We start from the raw sequence: 17,428 nt of genomic DNA, 5'->3' as shown, positions 1-17,428 counted from the left end.
ACCATTTCTCATAAGTCTAATAGCCAGATTCTTTTGCAAGCATTGCTCTTCTTCAATGAACAAGTAATTAGTTTGCACTGGGGAACATGTTTTATGAAAAAGAAAAATGAAGCCTTTGTTTTCCTAAGAAAGTGTAGTTGAATTTGCATTAAATGTGCATTGACATGACTTTACTGTATTCCCCTCCCAAACATTTCTTAGATCCACCTTTCCATCTCTCATTCTTCAGCATCTTCACTGGTCTTCCTTCCTGAAGGCATTCATTCCTCTCCAATGGAGGCTGCTCATTTTCTCATCGCCTGCATACCATGTGAGCAGTGGGTAGGCAGGATTGGCATCCTCATAGCCACTGTGTACCACTGCTAGGCCATTATTCTCTCTATTCTGTAAAAACTGCTTCTTTGAGGTTCCTGCTGCCTGGCTAAACTGCTTATCCTCGTTGCTGTCATCTGCTGACCTCACTCATCATTCCTCCTCATTCATTGAAGACTAATATCTGGTCCACTGTCATCTTCTCTACTCCCAAGTTTTGCTTGTTATCTTGTTTAACTTTAGCATCCATGTGAACTACCCACCAAATTCTCTGCTCTCTCAGTTCCTTGACCTCCTCACCTCCAATGATGTTTTCCTGTACTCGACTTCAGCCACCATCTCCCATGGCCACATCCTGGACCCAGTCATCTGGGAAATATTAAATCCAATAGCTCACTATCTGACTTACTGTGAACTCTTAAACTTCCAGCTACACCTACTTCTTGAACTTCACAGGGACCTCCAGTCTCTAACCGCTCTGCTCTCTATCTGTTAGCCATCTCCCATCTTCACTTCTTTCCCTATATACCTTGGACTCCATTGCCTCAGTGCTCATTTTTTAAAAAACATTTAAAAAATAAATTTATTTAATTTTATTTATTTTTGGCTGCGTTGGGTCTTCGTTGCTGCACGCGGGCTGTCTCCAGTTGCTGTGAGCAGGAGCTCCTCTTCTTTGCAATGCACAGGCTTCTTATTGCGGTGGCCTGTCTTGTGGAGCACGGGCTCTAGGTGCGCGGGCTTCAGTAGTTGTGGCACGCGGGCTCAGTAGTTGTGGCACATGGGCTTAGTTGCTCCGCGGCATGTGGGATCTTCCCGGACCAGGGCTCGAACCTGTGTCCCCTGCATTGGCAGGAGGATTCTCAACCACTGTGCCAGCAGGGAAGTCCCTCAGTGCTCATTTTTTAGTCTGTTATCTCCTCCTCTCTCCTGCATTCTCTGTGCTCTGATTTCTGCCTCGCCACTCCAATGAAACTTCCCTCTCGAGAGAACCAACAACTACCTTGTTGCTATGACTACCTAAACATTTTGTTAGTAGATTTTTACTTTGAATTGTTTTAAGAATTCTACAATTCTGCCCCTTTATTGAGACTAGTCTTAGCCTCTAAGTAGTAACAATTAGTGGGTTTTACTAAAAATACTTTTTAAAAGTTGATTATCATTTTATAAGCTAAATGTCATTTAATATAGTGGGTTTTTTTTTCCTTTTCAGCTTTATTACTAAAACATATTTTTCCAAACTAGGGTAATGAGGTCATTCTACACTATTTAGGTTAATTTACAATATGTTATAATTAAGCATGGAAAACATTATATTCATAATTTATTAATATATTTCTGTGGTAACCATTTAAAAATCAATTTTAATTTGTATTTTGCAGTTGAAGCTTTATATCAAACGACATACCCAGAGTATCTCCAGTACATTTACTTAGTGGCGCCAATCTCTCTTATGATGTTAAACCCTATAGGGTTTATCTTCTGTGAATTGCAGAGATGGAGAGACACTCAAAATGCTTCTCAAAGCAAAGTGAAAATCGTGGGACTTGGACTTCTGCGTGTGTTACAGAACCCAATAGTATTTATGGTTTTCATTGGCATTGCTTTCAATTTTATTCTTGATCAAAAGGTGCCCGTATATATGGAAAATTTTCTTGATGGACTTGCGAATTCTTTTTCTGGATCAGCTCTATTTTATCTTGGTCTTACAATGGTAGGAAAAATAAAGAAACTGAAGAAGTCAGCATTTGTTGTACTAATTCTTCTCATCACAGCTAAACTGTAAGTTTCACTTATTTAACTTGGGGATTGTACTTTGTGAAAGCCTTATTTAGCCCGTTCGTTGGGACATGTCTCTATTTTCTCCATTAAATACTTTGATAGTAGTATTCCTCCTAATTGAGTAGTTACAATTTAAAGGAAAATGTTATGTTGGTATATTGTGGAAAGTCATTTCCGTATAGTTTACTCTTTCCATTTTACTCTCAGAGGATAAAGACTATTGGTTTCCCTTCAGCTTTTATATAATTTTACTTAATATCTTCCAGTGTCCTAGTTTGATCATATTTTTAAAGGAATTTTACAGGATCTCTGAGTTTTCTAAATTTATTAAAATCCTATTGGCCATGATGAAAACAATAATTTTGAATAGAAACTTCTATTTCATGAATTTGAGGAAAATATTCTAAAATTCTGAGGGTGGCTGAATATAGGTAAGTCAGTAGGAATGATGATTATTAACCATCTGATCCTAGCCTGTAAATGAAAAGTTCTTAGCTCCTTAGTTGATAGTTCCTTCAGCCTCCTTAGCTCTTTAGACGTAGAGTTATACTTCCTGGTAAAGGTGACATAATTTTACTACAAGATTAGCCCAAGGCACTTGGGGCATATTTAACTATTGAATTTAGCTCTTGTATAGACAATTAAATTCCTGAGACCAGTGCCAATATGAAATAGTATCTATATTTTCAAAATAATAAAAATGCATATAAATTCTGAAGATTATTTATAGTGGTGTTATGCTCTTGGAAATAAAGTATTATTTAGTTTTTTTGTTTAATTTTTGGCTGCACTGCATGGCATGCAGAATCTTAGTTCCCCGACCAGGGATTAAACCCATGCCCCCTGCAGTGGAAGCCTGGAGTCTTAACCACTGGACCACCAGGGAAGTCCCTTATTTAGTTTTTCACAGCAATAAATATGGTTCTAACAATAATAGTAATACCAACCATTACTTATAAGTATTTAAATATTCTCATTTCTAAAATCTTTTTTCTGGTTCTTTGATCCCTATTACATAATTTCGTCTTCTTTTAATTAAAAAAAAACACATTAGAGTAGTTCTTTACTCCATCTGAGAGCATCTCTGTAGGTGCTGCTGTGACAATATTAACCTTGGTTTTCTTCTTTCTAAAGGAAAGCTCCATTAACTTGCTTCTGTTGATATGGTCTTTCTATGGAATCCTGGAGGATTTGTTTAATAATTAACTCTTCACCAGATCTGGATTTCATTAGTTTTTTGCTCTACCTCAGTTATTTCAGTTCCCTTCGCTAAACCTTTTTTCTTTATTAAGATAAAGAGCTAATTGTAAGATACCTGTTTCTCTACTGGTTTTTGAAATCTAACTGAGTAGCACTGTTATCATTACCTGAACCATTTAAACCTCTAATCATAATAAAGGTCCACTTTTTTTTTTTCCAAGAATGAGTTTAGTAATTTTCTTGAAAAAGTTTACTCAGATTGTCAGTCTTCTTTTTTTCTTTTAACATTTCAATGAACTAATAGGGAAAGCAAGAAACAACAGTTATAATTGCAACTTTTACAGATTTTTTTGCAACAAAATTATTCATAGAACAAAAAAATTAGGTTTTTTTCCTCCTAATTCCTGATGTTTGAAGTATTTCTAGAATATTGTTTTACTTTAAGTAGCTCCAAGTTGAATTTTTTATTCTTTCAATAAAATGATACCTTCTGGGCAGGAGAAGAATAACCTAATGCCAAGTTCACTAGAGCACTTTACTATTTGGGGACCAGCATACTTTGATACCAAGCAAATGATGCCTTTCTTGTTTCTCCAGCCTGGTGCTGCCACTTCTGTGCCGAGAAATGGTGGAACTCTTGGACAAGGGCAACAGTGTAGTGAACCATGCAAGTGTATCGAATTATGCATTTTTGTATGGTGTCTTTCCTGTAGCACCAGGAGTGGCTATCTTTGCAACACAGTTCAACATGGAAGTAGAGATTGTATGTATATATTACTTTCTAAGTTTGATTGTTTGGTTAGTAGAAAAATGAATTTTTAAAACACAGAAATCTATATTCTTTTATGAGAATTTGATATCTGTAAATTGCCTCATTATAAATAAAGAGACATTATGTAACATCATGTAACAAATGAGTTATTTAATCTGGGGTCTTTATTCAGCCATGACTTTTTTCATTAGTCTTTTTTAGTTTCAAGTATTTTAATGCTGTAATTTTAGTTAAGCCTAAAGGTTATTTACAGAAGGGTAACTTTCAAAATTTGAGGGGAAAAATGTTTTATTCATTGATAATCCAACCACCAGATGCAAAATAACACATAATCAACTGCAATAAATAGCTAAATCAGTTAACATCAATTAGTGTCTAAGCATACTATACATGTTATCTACAGCATTAGAGCAGACGTTTTTGAAATATAACATGAAGGAACTAAATTGTTGACCAGAGGTTAGTTCCATTATTTAATCGGTAGAATGTTTGCATGGTAATTTTTCTCTTTTTGAAATTGCTTTTATTGCCCTATATTTTATGAAATAGTATGGAAGGAAACTGGTCATCAGTTTAAGTAGATCATTAATGATTTACTTTCTAGAATCTAGGAGATAAACATCAGATGTGGGATTTCTAGCATTGTTATATGCAAATATAAATTGAGCATAGACTGGAAGAGAAGCCAAGGGAACTTAACTGTGTTTTCTTTGAAGAACTCTAAGCAAAGGGGAGTATGATATTAGATAACATGCTGGATTCTGTGATGTCTCTTTACTGACTCCTGCTTTTATTTTAGAATGCCTTAGTGCGCTGTGGCTAACATTTACGGGAATTGTTCGAGTCTGTGACTCTTCCTCAATTTGACTTCATTTTTTGCAGATAACCTCAGGGATGGTAATAAGCACATTTGTGTCTGCGCCAATCATGTACGTCTCTGCCTGGTTACTGACTTTTCCCAGCATGGACCCGAAGCCATTGGCATATGCCATCCAGAATGTTAGTTTTGATATAAGTATTATCAGTCTGGTCTCCTTGGTAAGTATGTTTCAGTGTAAAAATGAATGAGAATCACAGAATGGATTTGAGAATAGCTTGGTAACAGAAAGGGAGTAAAAATATAATTTCTTATGCAATACAGAAAGCTAAAGCCTACCCATAAAATATAGTATCAGCCTTCTGAGTTTTGTCTTTCCAGTTGGGAGTTAGAGTTGTATAACAGACAAGGCATGAGATTTAGTCATACCTGGATTTGACTCCTGGCCCTATGACAAACTAGCTGTTATTTCTCTGTGGAGTTACCTAAGCCTCTCTAAGCTTCAATTTTCTCAACTATAAAATACAGGTAATAATTTTACCTATTTCCATGGTTTGTTTTAAGGATTACATGAGACAATATATGTAAAAGGCATTCTGAAAATGGTGAATTGCTTTATAAATACTAGCTATTGTAGAATCATGTTGTTGGAAGGGATCTTTGGGACTAAGACCAAACACCCATTTAATGTTAATGAAACCTTTGGACATATCTAGCTCAAATTAAATACTTATACACTTGGCAACTAGAGTATCTTGTAGATTGAGTTGCCTGTTGAATTCCAACAATATTCTGGCTGAAAATAAAAAGACAACTTTTGCTGTTAAAGGAAAGGAGATAAGGATGAATATGTATACTGGCAACAAATAAATGTGTGATTAATGTAATTTTTAAGAAATTTTGCTTCTGTTACATTTTCTTAAAAATGATGCCCATAGATAAGAGGGCAGTTTCGTAGGGGGAGAGACAATATAAATTTTGATTGACAGTGAGGTGAGAAGAAAGAAGGAAATCAAACCAGCATACGTAGCTGACTACTGTGTATCCTTTTAAATATAAAGAATGCAGGAAAATTAATCTTAAGGTGGATGACATGTGTTGTTTGAAGTAAGACAGCCTGGAATTTAGATACTTCACGAGCCAATGTGGTGGAATCAAAAAGGGAAAATTCAAGATAGTGCAGTATAACTGCGTCTCCCACTAAAGCTCATTTTCTGAGGAGTTGGCTGTGAGCCTGTGTCCCACCCCAGCCACCAAAGGTAGGGATAGTTGGAACGTGGCCCTCCCTGTTCAAGGAATAGTTCTTAAAGACTCTGTCATTTTGGGAGTTAATTCACCGTAGGATCTCTCCATGCTTTCTATTTTACTTTGGATATTAGTTTACCTTAATGCCCTTTTGGGAGCTACACAAGTTAAAGTAAATAAAATATTGCAATTCCTTTTTGAACCAGGATAAGAGAATTCTTTAAAGAGGCTAATAAGTAATTAGTAAAGTAATTATAAAATAAAAGTTAGTAATTAATAAGTGATTATAAAGATTAAGAAACCTGAGTAACTTTTGAACCTCTGTGTTTAAGATCTGGTCTTTGGCTATCCTTCTTTTGAGCAAGAAGTATAAACAGCTTCCTCATATGCTTACAACTAATTTACTCATCGCTCAGGTTAGTAAACCTACAGATAATTAAAGCTGTGTTTTTCTCATTGATTATATTACTATAGAGGAAAAAATCACTTTGTTCGGTTTTTTCAGGTATAAAGTCAAAAGAATTTTTTTACCAAATACAATCAATTACAATTTGATTACAACTAATTTATGCCTAATTTATTAAATACTGCAGTGTGTCTTGAACTATACAAAGTTGAGGCTAATACAGTTGGCCCTCCATATCCATGGGTTCCATATCCTCAGATTCAACCAAACATGGATCGAAAATATTCAGAAAAAAAATTCTAGAAAGTTCCAAAAAGCAAAACTTGGATTTGCCATATGCTGACAGCTATTTACATAGCATTAACAGTGTATTTGGTATTATACGTAATCTGGAGATGATTTAAAGTATACAGGAATATATGCATAGGTTATAAGCAAATACTACAGAATTTTATATAAGGAACTTGAGCATCCTTGGATTTGGGTATCTGTTGTGGGGTGAGGAGGTGTCCTAGAACCAATCCTCCATGGATACAGAAAGACAACTGTAATGACATTTAGTGATAATTTTGCATTTTTTCATAGAAATAATTGAATCATTACAAATTAAACTCTCTCATAATCTTACTTTTCTAGTTAAATCTTTGCATGTCTCAAATCATAAAGGAAAGAAGTTTACATTTTCTATGTAAACCTTTTCTAAATATAAGGTTAATATTTAGAATGTTGTCATTATCTATTTCAATTAAATAGAAAGGCTTGTTAAAGGCTCTGTATAAAAAGTTTTTTAATCATAAAACTCGAAGTTTTAGTATAACTAGAATGCAATAGTTAATTACTCAGTAATCATTTTAAATGAATAATTATAGTTGCTGTGAATAAAACACATGAGTATGAGTCATATGAGTATGACTGACTGTTTTTTTATAATTTTTTCTTCAGTCTATTGTCTGCGCTGGAATGATGATATGGCATTTTGTTAAAGAAAAAAATTTTGTTGGACAAATTCTAGTGTTTGTTTTATTGTACAGCTCCCTCTACAGCACCTACCTGTGGACAGGTAAGTTGGATCATGAAAATAAATTTAGGTCCCCCTCTCCTCCATCACTTGAGGCCCCAGTTTCTAGTGATCTAGTTGAAGCCTAGTAGTACAGGATTAAGGCATTCACTTGGGCAGTTACACCCACTAACATAGGCAGTCTGCAAAGCTGAGTTCTCTTCCCTAATCACTCTGTTTCTGCCTGGGCTCAGGTGGTTTCCAGTCACATGTCCTTTTTCTTCAGGGTCTTGGGTTCTAGGCCACAGTCAGCACAGCTCCCCTTTGGAGCCATCAAGGGCGAAAGGCACTAGAAGCAGGTAGGGAAAGGAAAGAATGGGCAGAGAGGGATGAGGCATGTGAGTTGTGTTGCAGAGCTCACTATTAGAATCCAACTGAACTGAATGAAAAATTCTAGCTCTGCCTTAAGCAAATGACTTAACTTTTGCGGTCTCAGTTTCCTTATCTGTAAGCCTGGATTATCACACCTTACAGAGTTATTTTGAGAATTAAATGAAATATGGATGTTTATGCCTGGTACATGGTAGGCACTCAACAAATGTAACTATATTATTAAATAGAGGGAAGAGCAGTAATATGAGAAGGAGGAAAACAAGTGAACAAAAGGGTATGGAAAGAGAAGAATACCCAGTAAGAAAAACTATTTTTCATTTCAACTGGCCCCATAAAGGATATTCAAAATGTTTTAGCACATTGCTCTTTTGAAGTATAACATTTATTTGGGTGTGTACATTCTGGTATGTTTTTGAAACATTCAGTCTGGCTGATTTGTATTCATACCACAAATGCAAACCTATAAAATGGCACATAAAAGGAAACTGTAGAATGGTAGCACTGGTTATAGACCCTGTTAGGAGGCAGGTGTCCGGAAGTGGCTGGGGGCGGGGCGGGGGGTGGAGAGGGACAGGCCTTTGATTTCATGCCTTCAGGATCAAAGTAGGACCCATCTCAGTCAACAGCCTTTTGAAGTGAAGCAACAATGTGGCGAGGAATTACAAAATGAATTCAGTGCAAACAGGAGAAGGTTTGTGCTTTTTAAAGGCAAGTACACCTTGCAAGGTGTAAGAGTTTTCACGAGCTGCCAAGTTAAAAGAGCCTGAATACTTTATTTCCAAATACAGATGAACCAACTTGATCTCTAATACTTAGGTTTATTAAGGTTAAATTTATAATGAGAATAAGAGAGCAGTATATAGATCAATCTGTCAAAAAGCCCCAAGTTTCTCTGATATCCTCTTCAAGCATGCATACCAAAATCTCTCCAAAGAAGCTGTTCTGAATTCCTTGACCTTGATGAAGAATAACCTTGAGATTATTGTGATATAACAGAATTTTAGACCTAAAAGGTCATTTTAAATCATCCTGTTCAGCCATTTTCAATTTACTCATTTGTAAACCATCCTCATGAATTTTGCCATATCTGCATACCACTTGTCCTTTCTTTCCACCTTAAAATTAACTCACTTTTTTTACTTTAATAAATTTAGCCTTATCTCAGTAAAATCCCAGGTTTCATGTGTTATTTAAAAATTTTTCAAGCACATGTTAAACACATAATTAGTCAAAAAATGTGCCCCCTTGCCACCTACAGTCACCGCACTTTCGGAAACACTGGTCTAGTTTAAATCTTTCATTTTGCAAATGGAGGAAAATAAGGCCCAAAGAGTTTAACTGATTCAGGCAAGAACTCTCACAGCTTTATCAGTGAGACATCAAGGCCTAGACTAAGCCTGTTCTTCATATGTCAATATTTTCACAAGGCACAAATGAAATGATAAACATTGGAATTTTAAAGAGTGCCCTCACTACTATAACACAGTTGGCACTCTTTTGTGATTGGTTACTTGCTTCCCTGGCACTTTAAAAACCTGAAACAATAGAGTGTGCAAATGGGAGGCGCACTGGTATTACAGTATCTCTTGAACTTGAGTAATGTGTGGGTCCTCTGTAAAGAAAAACAATTCTCAAGGATCTCAGTGTTGATTTGTATTATTTCTAGCACAGTGTTACTTAATCTGTATAATCTTAAATCTAGGTATGAATTCCTTATATACAGCTAATACACAATTTTAAAACCAAAGCAAATTCATAGATTAGATTTAAAGAAAACTATAAGCTCAGTAACTCTAATTAGCAAAATTAATTGACATGACAAAGGATCTTATTTTGCTAATCTGTGTAAAATGCAACTCATTTCTCTGGGTAGGGTTTTTTTGGTTTGGCCTGGCTTTACTTTGATGTGTGGGTTTATGACCTGGTTATCTTGCTGCTTTTCTCTTCTTCAAACTACCACAGAATGTTCATTTGGACTATGTGTTGTGATATTATTTGGCGTTCACTTGGCTCAAACTTCAGATAAAACCAGATGTAAGCCCTGAAATAATGAGACTGTACTTTGGTTGTAAGATGGTCATCCAGATGATTATCATTGCAAATAAACCAAAAAGACTTAACATTTCTCACAGAAATTTCCAGATCCCTATGGGTCCACAGATCTGAGTTTTAGAAACACTGACAGAGTTGAAGGACTTAACCTTCTGGCAGAAGGCTGGGTTTCTAGTCTTGCTCTGCCCTCTGCTGGCTGTGTGGCTTGGGCAAACCCTTGTTTACATATCTATAAAATGAAGGCATTAAAAAAAAAAAAAGAAGGCGGCATTAATTTAAAACTGGTCCCTTCCAACCCTAAAGTTCTAAGCTTCTATAGCTATGTAGAATTTATTAAATAAGATGTTATTTCTATAAATAATTGGGTATAAGATATAAGGAAAGCTCTTGAAATATTTGTTTTAAAACATTTGTTTAAAACATTTGTTTTTGTATTAACTTTATATTATATTCGTATTAAGGTCCATCATTTAGACTTGGTGAATTTTCCCAAAACAAAACCTGTATAAGAATTGCCTGTACTTTCTTAGCACCAGCAAAGTGGGGCTATTTTTATTTTTAGAATCGTTCTGTATCCAGTTAAAAAAATTTTTTTCCAAGTATACTTCGATTCCAAACACATCAGTCAAAAGAACAAAATGATTTGGGCTTTTGGAAAAAAATCCTCATGTATAAAACAAGAAGATTTCAGTAAAGAAGCAATGTAGGAGGGAAAACATGAATGATTCTGAATTAAGAAAACTTGCTCCAAAATATTGGGAAAAGCATTTATTTAGAAGGAGTGAATTCTAGGGCAAGAACTACAGACTACTATTGAAATAAGCTTGGTTAAAGTTCCATGAAGTCTGATCAACATTAAGAGTAATCACCTATCTTTCAATCTCTATTTTTTATTCTTAGGCCTTCTAGCGATTTCTTTGCTTCTTTTGAAAAAGAGAGAAAGTGTACAAATTCCTGTTGGAATCATCATAATATCTGGCTGGGGGTAAGTTGGTAGTTTTCTGTTTACTTACATGTTCCCACATACACAGTTACTATTCATCCTCTCTTTTTTTCTCTCGCTCTTTTTTTCTCTCCCTCTAAACTCTTGCTATTATAGGATTCCTGCTCTCCTTGTTGGTATTCTTTTGATAACTGGAAAACATAATGGAGACACCATTGACTCAGCCTTCTTTTATGGAAAAGAGCAGGTGAGAAGAGTTTATTGACAGTTCTGTTCTTGAGAATGTCTCTTTTTAGCTTCTTAATGTGTTTTGCTATACTTAAATTAAAATTAATTTTGAAAGTCTATTCCAGTTTATTGCCTATCACACTGGTGATCCTATGTCACTTTGTTAACTCACACCAAAATGCAGTAGAGATTTTACATGTCTATAAAAAGGAAAATGAAATTGAAAAAAAAGATTTCACATGTTTAAGTCTGTTTGTAGCTAAGGATTTCCAAATATTTGAAACTTTGGGTCTTCTTAAGCATACTTATGAATTATGTTTCCTTTATTGGAGGAAAGGGTGATTAATTTAAAGCCATTTAATAAGTTAGCAGTAATAATAAAAGCCAAGTTCTTGACCTCCAATTGTATCATACGTATAAATTTCAGAACAAAAAGTATTTGGGGAAAAAGTGTGCTTGAAAAGCTATTGAGTAGGAGGCTTCTGGGACCTGCTGAATCAGAATTTCCCAAGGATTTGTGTGTTTTTTTTTTTTTAATTGAAGTATAGTTTGATCTTAGTTTCAAGTATATAACATAGTGATTCAATATTTTTATAGATTATACTCCATTTAAAGTTATTACAAAATAATGGCTCTATTTCCCTGTGCTGTACAATATACCCTTGTTGCTTATCTATTTATACGCAGTAGTTTGTATCTCTTAATTCCACATCCCTACCTTGCCCCTCCCAAAGATGTGTTTTTTAAGAACTTCCTAAAATGATTTTGATTTCTTACCCTTTTTTTTCTGTTTTGTAATTTTGAATTTTATTGGATTGTTGTGAGAATAAATAAGATTATACATGTAAATGACTTAGACTAGTGCTGGCATATAGTTAGTACTCAATAAGTATTAGCTATAATTACTTATTTTTAGTATTATCACCATAACAAAGTTTCTAGTTGAAATACAATTGAACTGTGTACTAAAGCAGGCAAAATCTTTGAAGTAAAGAAAAAGTCTATAAGTAATCATTTAGATTACTTGTAGAGGAAACCAAGGACATGATACATAGTGAAAGGAGCATCTAGAAATCTCATTTGATTACAAGCAAACCCTAATTTCTCTTCAAGTAACTTACATTCCTTCCATACTCTTCCTCTTTTTTAAGAACTACTGTTGTAGAGCATTTATAGCTATGGAGATAATGCATTTTCAACCAAAAAAGTGCCCTTAACCTCATCTACTAAGATTTCAAGCTGGGATTGTGAAAAGTGGCCTAACATCTCTTTGCAACGTTGACAGATGATCATCACGGCAGTCACCCTGTTCTGCAGCATTGTGATAGCCAGTGTATCACTCATGTGTATGTACCGCACCTCCCAAGCAGGACGCTATGAAGGTTTCGACCAGTCTCAAGACCACAAAGCAGCAGAGCCTGGAAGCACTGCTTTCGAGGACAGTCCAGTGCCGATAAATGAACCTGAACCTTTTACAAGTTCTATCCCAGAAACAAGTATGATCCTTAATTATAAAGAAACTCTTACATGCCTGTATAGCCTGTATCCTAAATGTTTTGTTTAAGGAAACTTCCTTGAACTATCTTGAATATCACAGGTATTTATGAAATGAGGAACTTGAATCATAGTCAATAATAGAAAGAGCTTGCAAGTTCATTTATTAGATTCTTGTTTATAAATCTTTTGTGAGGATAATCTTTTGTTAAATCCTAAGACTTCCTTGGTCCTGAGAGTTTAGAGAAGAGTAACAACTGAAGGAAGGCCCTTTCTAGGAAACTAAGCACTTATGTTTGTTAATTTAACAACATTGTATCAGGTAAGCACCATCAATAAAATGAACTAAAGAGGCTTGATTGAAGCAGGGTTAATGGTGAAAGTTGGGAGTTGGCAAACTACAGTGGGCCATCTGTTCCCGCATGTTTCAAGAGCTAAGAATAGCTTGTACACTTTTAAAGAGTTGAAGAAAAAATTTTAAAGGAGAAATATTTTATGACACTTGAAAGTTATATGAAATTTAAATTTCAGTGTCCATCACATGTTATTGGAACATAGCCATGCTCATTTATTTATATATTGCCTATGGATGCTTTCACGCTACATTGGTAGAGTTGAGTCGTTCAACAGAGATTCAATGGACTGCAAAGCCTAAAATATTTATTATCTGGCCCTTTATAGAAAATGTTCAGCAATCCTTGGTATAAGTGAAAATATGACCCTAACCAGTGACTTTGTTAATGTGTTAATGGTTATCGGGTTTGCTTCAATTCGTGAAGGGAACTCAGCAATTGAGTATGCATTTTGGATTCACTGGTGCTTGTGGAGATTTCATAGACATAGACCACTGTGCTAGGAAGTATAAATGATGGTACCTATTTTGTTTAGAGAGTGTGTGGAGTAGAGAGATGACTAATCTTAAAACTATTAGTTGTAAATAGCAATAAGTAAAGAAGAAAGAGCAAAAAGAAATCTCTTTTTAAAAAGAGACTTAAAAAAGCATTTTAACTAACTTAAAAGGAAGAAGATCCCACAAATCTTACTGTCTTACATTGCCTTCCTTCCTCTCTCCTGTCCTTCATCCCAAACTGGAAGTAGATGGCACAGGGGTTAGAAACACGGTTCTGGAGCCAGTCTGCCTGGGTTCAAATATGACTCTACAATTTACTATTATTTGGTCTTAGGCAAGTTCTCTGTGCCTTGGTTTCCATATTTAATGCTGCTAATACCTACTACATAGGACTGCGGGGTCCCACTACATAGGACTGTAGTTTGCCAACTAGTGATTTACATTAACCCTGCTTCAATCAGGCCTCCTTTACTTCATTTTATTGGTGGTGCTCACTAATTTCTTTGTCAGATCCTTTGTGATTATATCATCAGAATTTCATTCTTTTGAGTCCTCTTGACTATTTTCCCTTTTAAAACAGAAGTTCAAAGATTATGTGTATGCTTTCACTAAGATTTTAAAAGCCACTTTTCTGAAGTCTCGAGTACTTTTCTGATCATGCCCAGCATCCTTTCCTTCCTCGCTTTCTTTGTGTACTCTCACATTTATCCTATAAATCCATCTACTTTATGTTTTCAGACAGGGTGTAAAGACCACCACTCTCTACATCTTCTTCTCCTGCGAGTGTTTTAGAACTGGCCACCAAAGGCCTGCAAACATGTGTGGGGAGTCCTAAACTAAGTGTCTTAAGCCCGGAGACTTCTGCTGCTACATCTCTACTGTCCTTTAAAAATAGCAAATAAACAGTACCATAGATGTTCTTTAAATCCTGTCATCGTCATCTCTAGCAGGAAAACTAGCTTGCACCTTTTGTATAAATGGAGAGCCAGAAGACAGCTATGGCTTATCTCAATAGAAAACCTTCTGCAGTGTTTACACTTCCCTCTCCTCTTATCTCACTGCTTTATAATTGCTTTTTAAATTTTCAGTATAACCCACAAGAGTGTAAGTGCTGTGACTGACTTGCCCATCATTATAGCCTCAGCACCTAGCATGGTATCAGGCTTCCTCTACATGTTTAGTAATATGTGTTAAATGAATGGATAGATGCGTGGGTAGATAAAGATGTGCCATGATTTTCTGAAGCTACCCTGAAAACTCCTGTGGCAAAGCACTTGTTTATTTGCCTATTCACCCATGTTCCTAGGAAAAAGGTTTTTAAACCTGTCTGGTTATCTTCCTTCCCTAAAGCCTGCTCTCTTCTGCTTTGCTAGTAGTATTAACACATAACACATTAGATCCAGCCTGGCCTCCCCAAATCTCAGTAATCCAAAATAGTTCACTCCCTTCTGCCCCTCGCTACACATTTGTCAGAGACACATGATTTGCTTACACTCTAAGTGTGGAATTATAATTGAAAGGAAAATTAACCTATTTTAATATGAGAGCAAAGGTTCAGTTAATAAAAGAGAAGGCCATATCATCTCTCTTATATATGGAATCTGAAAAAAAAAAAAAAAAAAGCTCATAGATTCTGAAAACAAGATTCGTGGTTGCCAGAGGCAGGGAGTAGAGGGTAGGAGAAATGGGTGAAGGGGGTCAAAGGGTAAAATTAAAAAGTAATAAATAAGTATGGTGTATTACTGAGCAACATACAAACATACATACATAAATGAGAAGGCTAATGGGGCGCTTACATATCCTTCTTACATTTGAAGGGAAAAACTGCCATATGTGTGTGTTCCCTATACATATGTCATTGGAATGCGCTGGCTTTATATCTGTTTTCTTAACAATTTTATCTTAGTGAATTTAAGCCTTCAAATTTCTGAAGGTAAGAGGGCAGGGCCAGATGATTTCTGTATTTTCTTTTCGATTATTCTGTGGCATTGTTATCTTAAATTTAGAAAGACATTTGTAATAGCTTATTATAGATTATAGTTTTTATACTTTGAGATCTTTGTTTTGTTTTTAAGAACACTACTGAAAAATTAAAGCACATTATCAATGAAAGTTTCAGCCTATGAATTATATTCCTTTTTAGTACATTAAGTTTTAATACAGTTTATCACTGAAGTTATTCTATTATAATCCATGTCAAGGAGCACCGTGTCCATATATGTGAGAAATGTTTTAAAGGACACTGCATGCAGTTCTCTGACTATATAGAGGTAAAATTACAGCTCTATAGCAGATGTCTCAGTATGACTTCTGTAAACCAGTTTACCTATAAACCAGCAAGAGACTTTCAGCAGTATATATCTAAAAATAAAAAAAGAATACAACTGCTTTTACTGCATCTTCTAAACTAGTAGGAAACATGTTCTTGAAAGAAGTGAGTTTTGAGCTAAACTTAGAGGAGGAGAGGGTTTGGATGAAATCTATGTCAAACTAGGCCGGGAGACTCAAACGTGAAGTTTGTGGAGGACAACTAGAGAATTGTCCTGGAAGAAGGGAAGGGCCTTTGTTGAATAGTGGGAGTGGTTGGATAGGGGGAAGGGGCGGAGTCCTAGAGAGCTTTCAAATTCAGGCTAAGGAGTTTGAAATAGCTGCAGTTAGCAATAGAGCATTAGTGCATGTTTTCAAGGAGAGATGAAATCAAAGCTGTATTTTAGGAAAGTGGTCAAATTCTTATTTCCCAAAGCACAGTGGAAACTAATAAAACAGCATGGATAAAAACATTTTCCTTAAAAAAAATTAATTAATTATGGGAATTCCCTGACGGTCCAAAAAAAGATATCAGCTGGAGAACAAACAAACAAAAACATTTTCCTTGTCTCATACAAAGAAGAGACAATATGTAAAAGACTGATCCTTAGTCTGCCACTCTTTAAATGTTAGCTTCTGTATAAGCACATTTGAATACTTTTTTTTTTTTTTTTTTTGCGGTACGCGGGCCTCTCACTGTTTTGGCCTCTCCCGTTGTGGAGCGCAGGCTCAGTGGCCATGGCTCACGGGCCCAGCCGCTCCACGGCATGTGGGATCTTCCCGGACCGGGCACGAACCCGCGTCCCCCGCATCAGCAGGCGGACTCTCAACCACTGCGCCACCTGGGAAGCCCCTGAATACTTTTTGATAGATACCCATACAATGTGGCTGTATGGAAAATTTGTGTGTGTGTATGAATGAGTTTTGTTTTGTTTTGTTTTGTTTTGGGGGGTTTGGTTTGTTTTACTTGGCATCTCTTCATGTTGTCCATTCCTGTTGTGCTTGGACTCTCCCCTCACATGTTATTTTGTCTATATAGGTTGCTGCTCCTGCTCCATGGGAAATGGTGAATTATGCTGCCCATCCACAGAACCAGTAGCAAACATAAGCACCAGTGGGTATGTGACTCCCTCGTTTGAGGAAAGTAAGTGCCTCTGGCAGGGAGCTCAGCTCGGTGCTCTGTGACGACCTAGATGTGTGGGATGGGGTGGGTAGGAGGGAGGTCCAAGAGGGAGGGGATGTATATATACATATAGCTGATTCACTTCATTGTACAGCAGAGGCTAACACATCATTGTAAAGCAATTATACTCCAATAAAAAATAATAAAAATATGTATAAAAAAGAAGAAAGAAAGAAAAGTAAGTGCATCTGGGCTATGAGGATGGGCCTAAGGAACAAAAGATTCCTTATTCTTATGCCTTAAAAGAACTCTATATAGAATTTCTATAGAAGCTACTGTTTGAGAATATTCTCAAAGAAAGTACAAATAGTATAATAATTGTGCATAGATAGGGTACTGATTTTTAATTTGCGTGGAAATTTTCCAATAAATTTAACCCAAGTGATAATTCCAAGAAGTTTGCCCTAAGGACCATTATTTTTTGGGGGCTCTTGTTTTAGAAGCTGAGAC

At 35.8% G+C, this 17,428-nt stretch overlaps 1 protein-coding gene across 1 annotated transcript in view; it reads left to right on the top strand.

Annotated features, from left to right (window-relative positions):
* Positions 1–17,428, top strand: part of GPR155 (G protein-coupled receptor 155) — a 42,468-nt gene that overhangs the window by 11,127 nt on the left and 13,913 nt on the right. The window contains exons 3-11 of the mRNA XM_082630556.1: positions 1,692–2,091; positions 3,889–4,054; positions 4,946–5,101; positions 6,458–6,541; positions 7,474–7,591; positions 10,874–10,958; positions 11,073–11,163; positions 12,430–12,640; positions 16,835–16,939. Of these exons, the coding sequence (XP_082486682.1) occupies positions 1,692–2,091; positions 3,889–4,054; positions 4,946–5,101; positions 6,458–6,541; positions 7,474–7,591; positions 10,874–10,958; positions 11,073–11,163; positions 12,430–12,640; positions 16,835–16,939 (1,416 nt within the window). The remainder of the gene's footprint in view (positions 1–1,691; positions 2,092–3,888; positions 4,055–4,945; positions 5,102–6,457; positions 6,542–7,473; positions 7,592–10,873; positions 10,959–11,072; positions 11,164–12,429; positions 12,641–16,834; positions 16,940–17,428) is intronic.

This window comes from Mesoplodon mirus (assembly GCF_964341445.2).
Source record: "Mesoplodon mirus genome assembly, chromosome: 8".
Taxonomy (NCBI): Eukaryota; Metazoa; Chordata; class Mammalia; order Artiodactyla; family Ziphiidae; genus Mesoplodon; species Mesoplodon mirus.
This window is presented reverse-complemented; position numbering and strand designations above follow the sequence as displayed.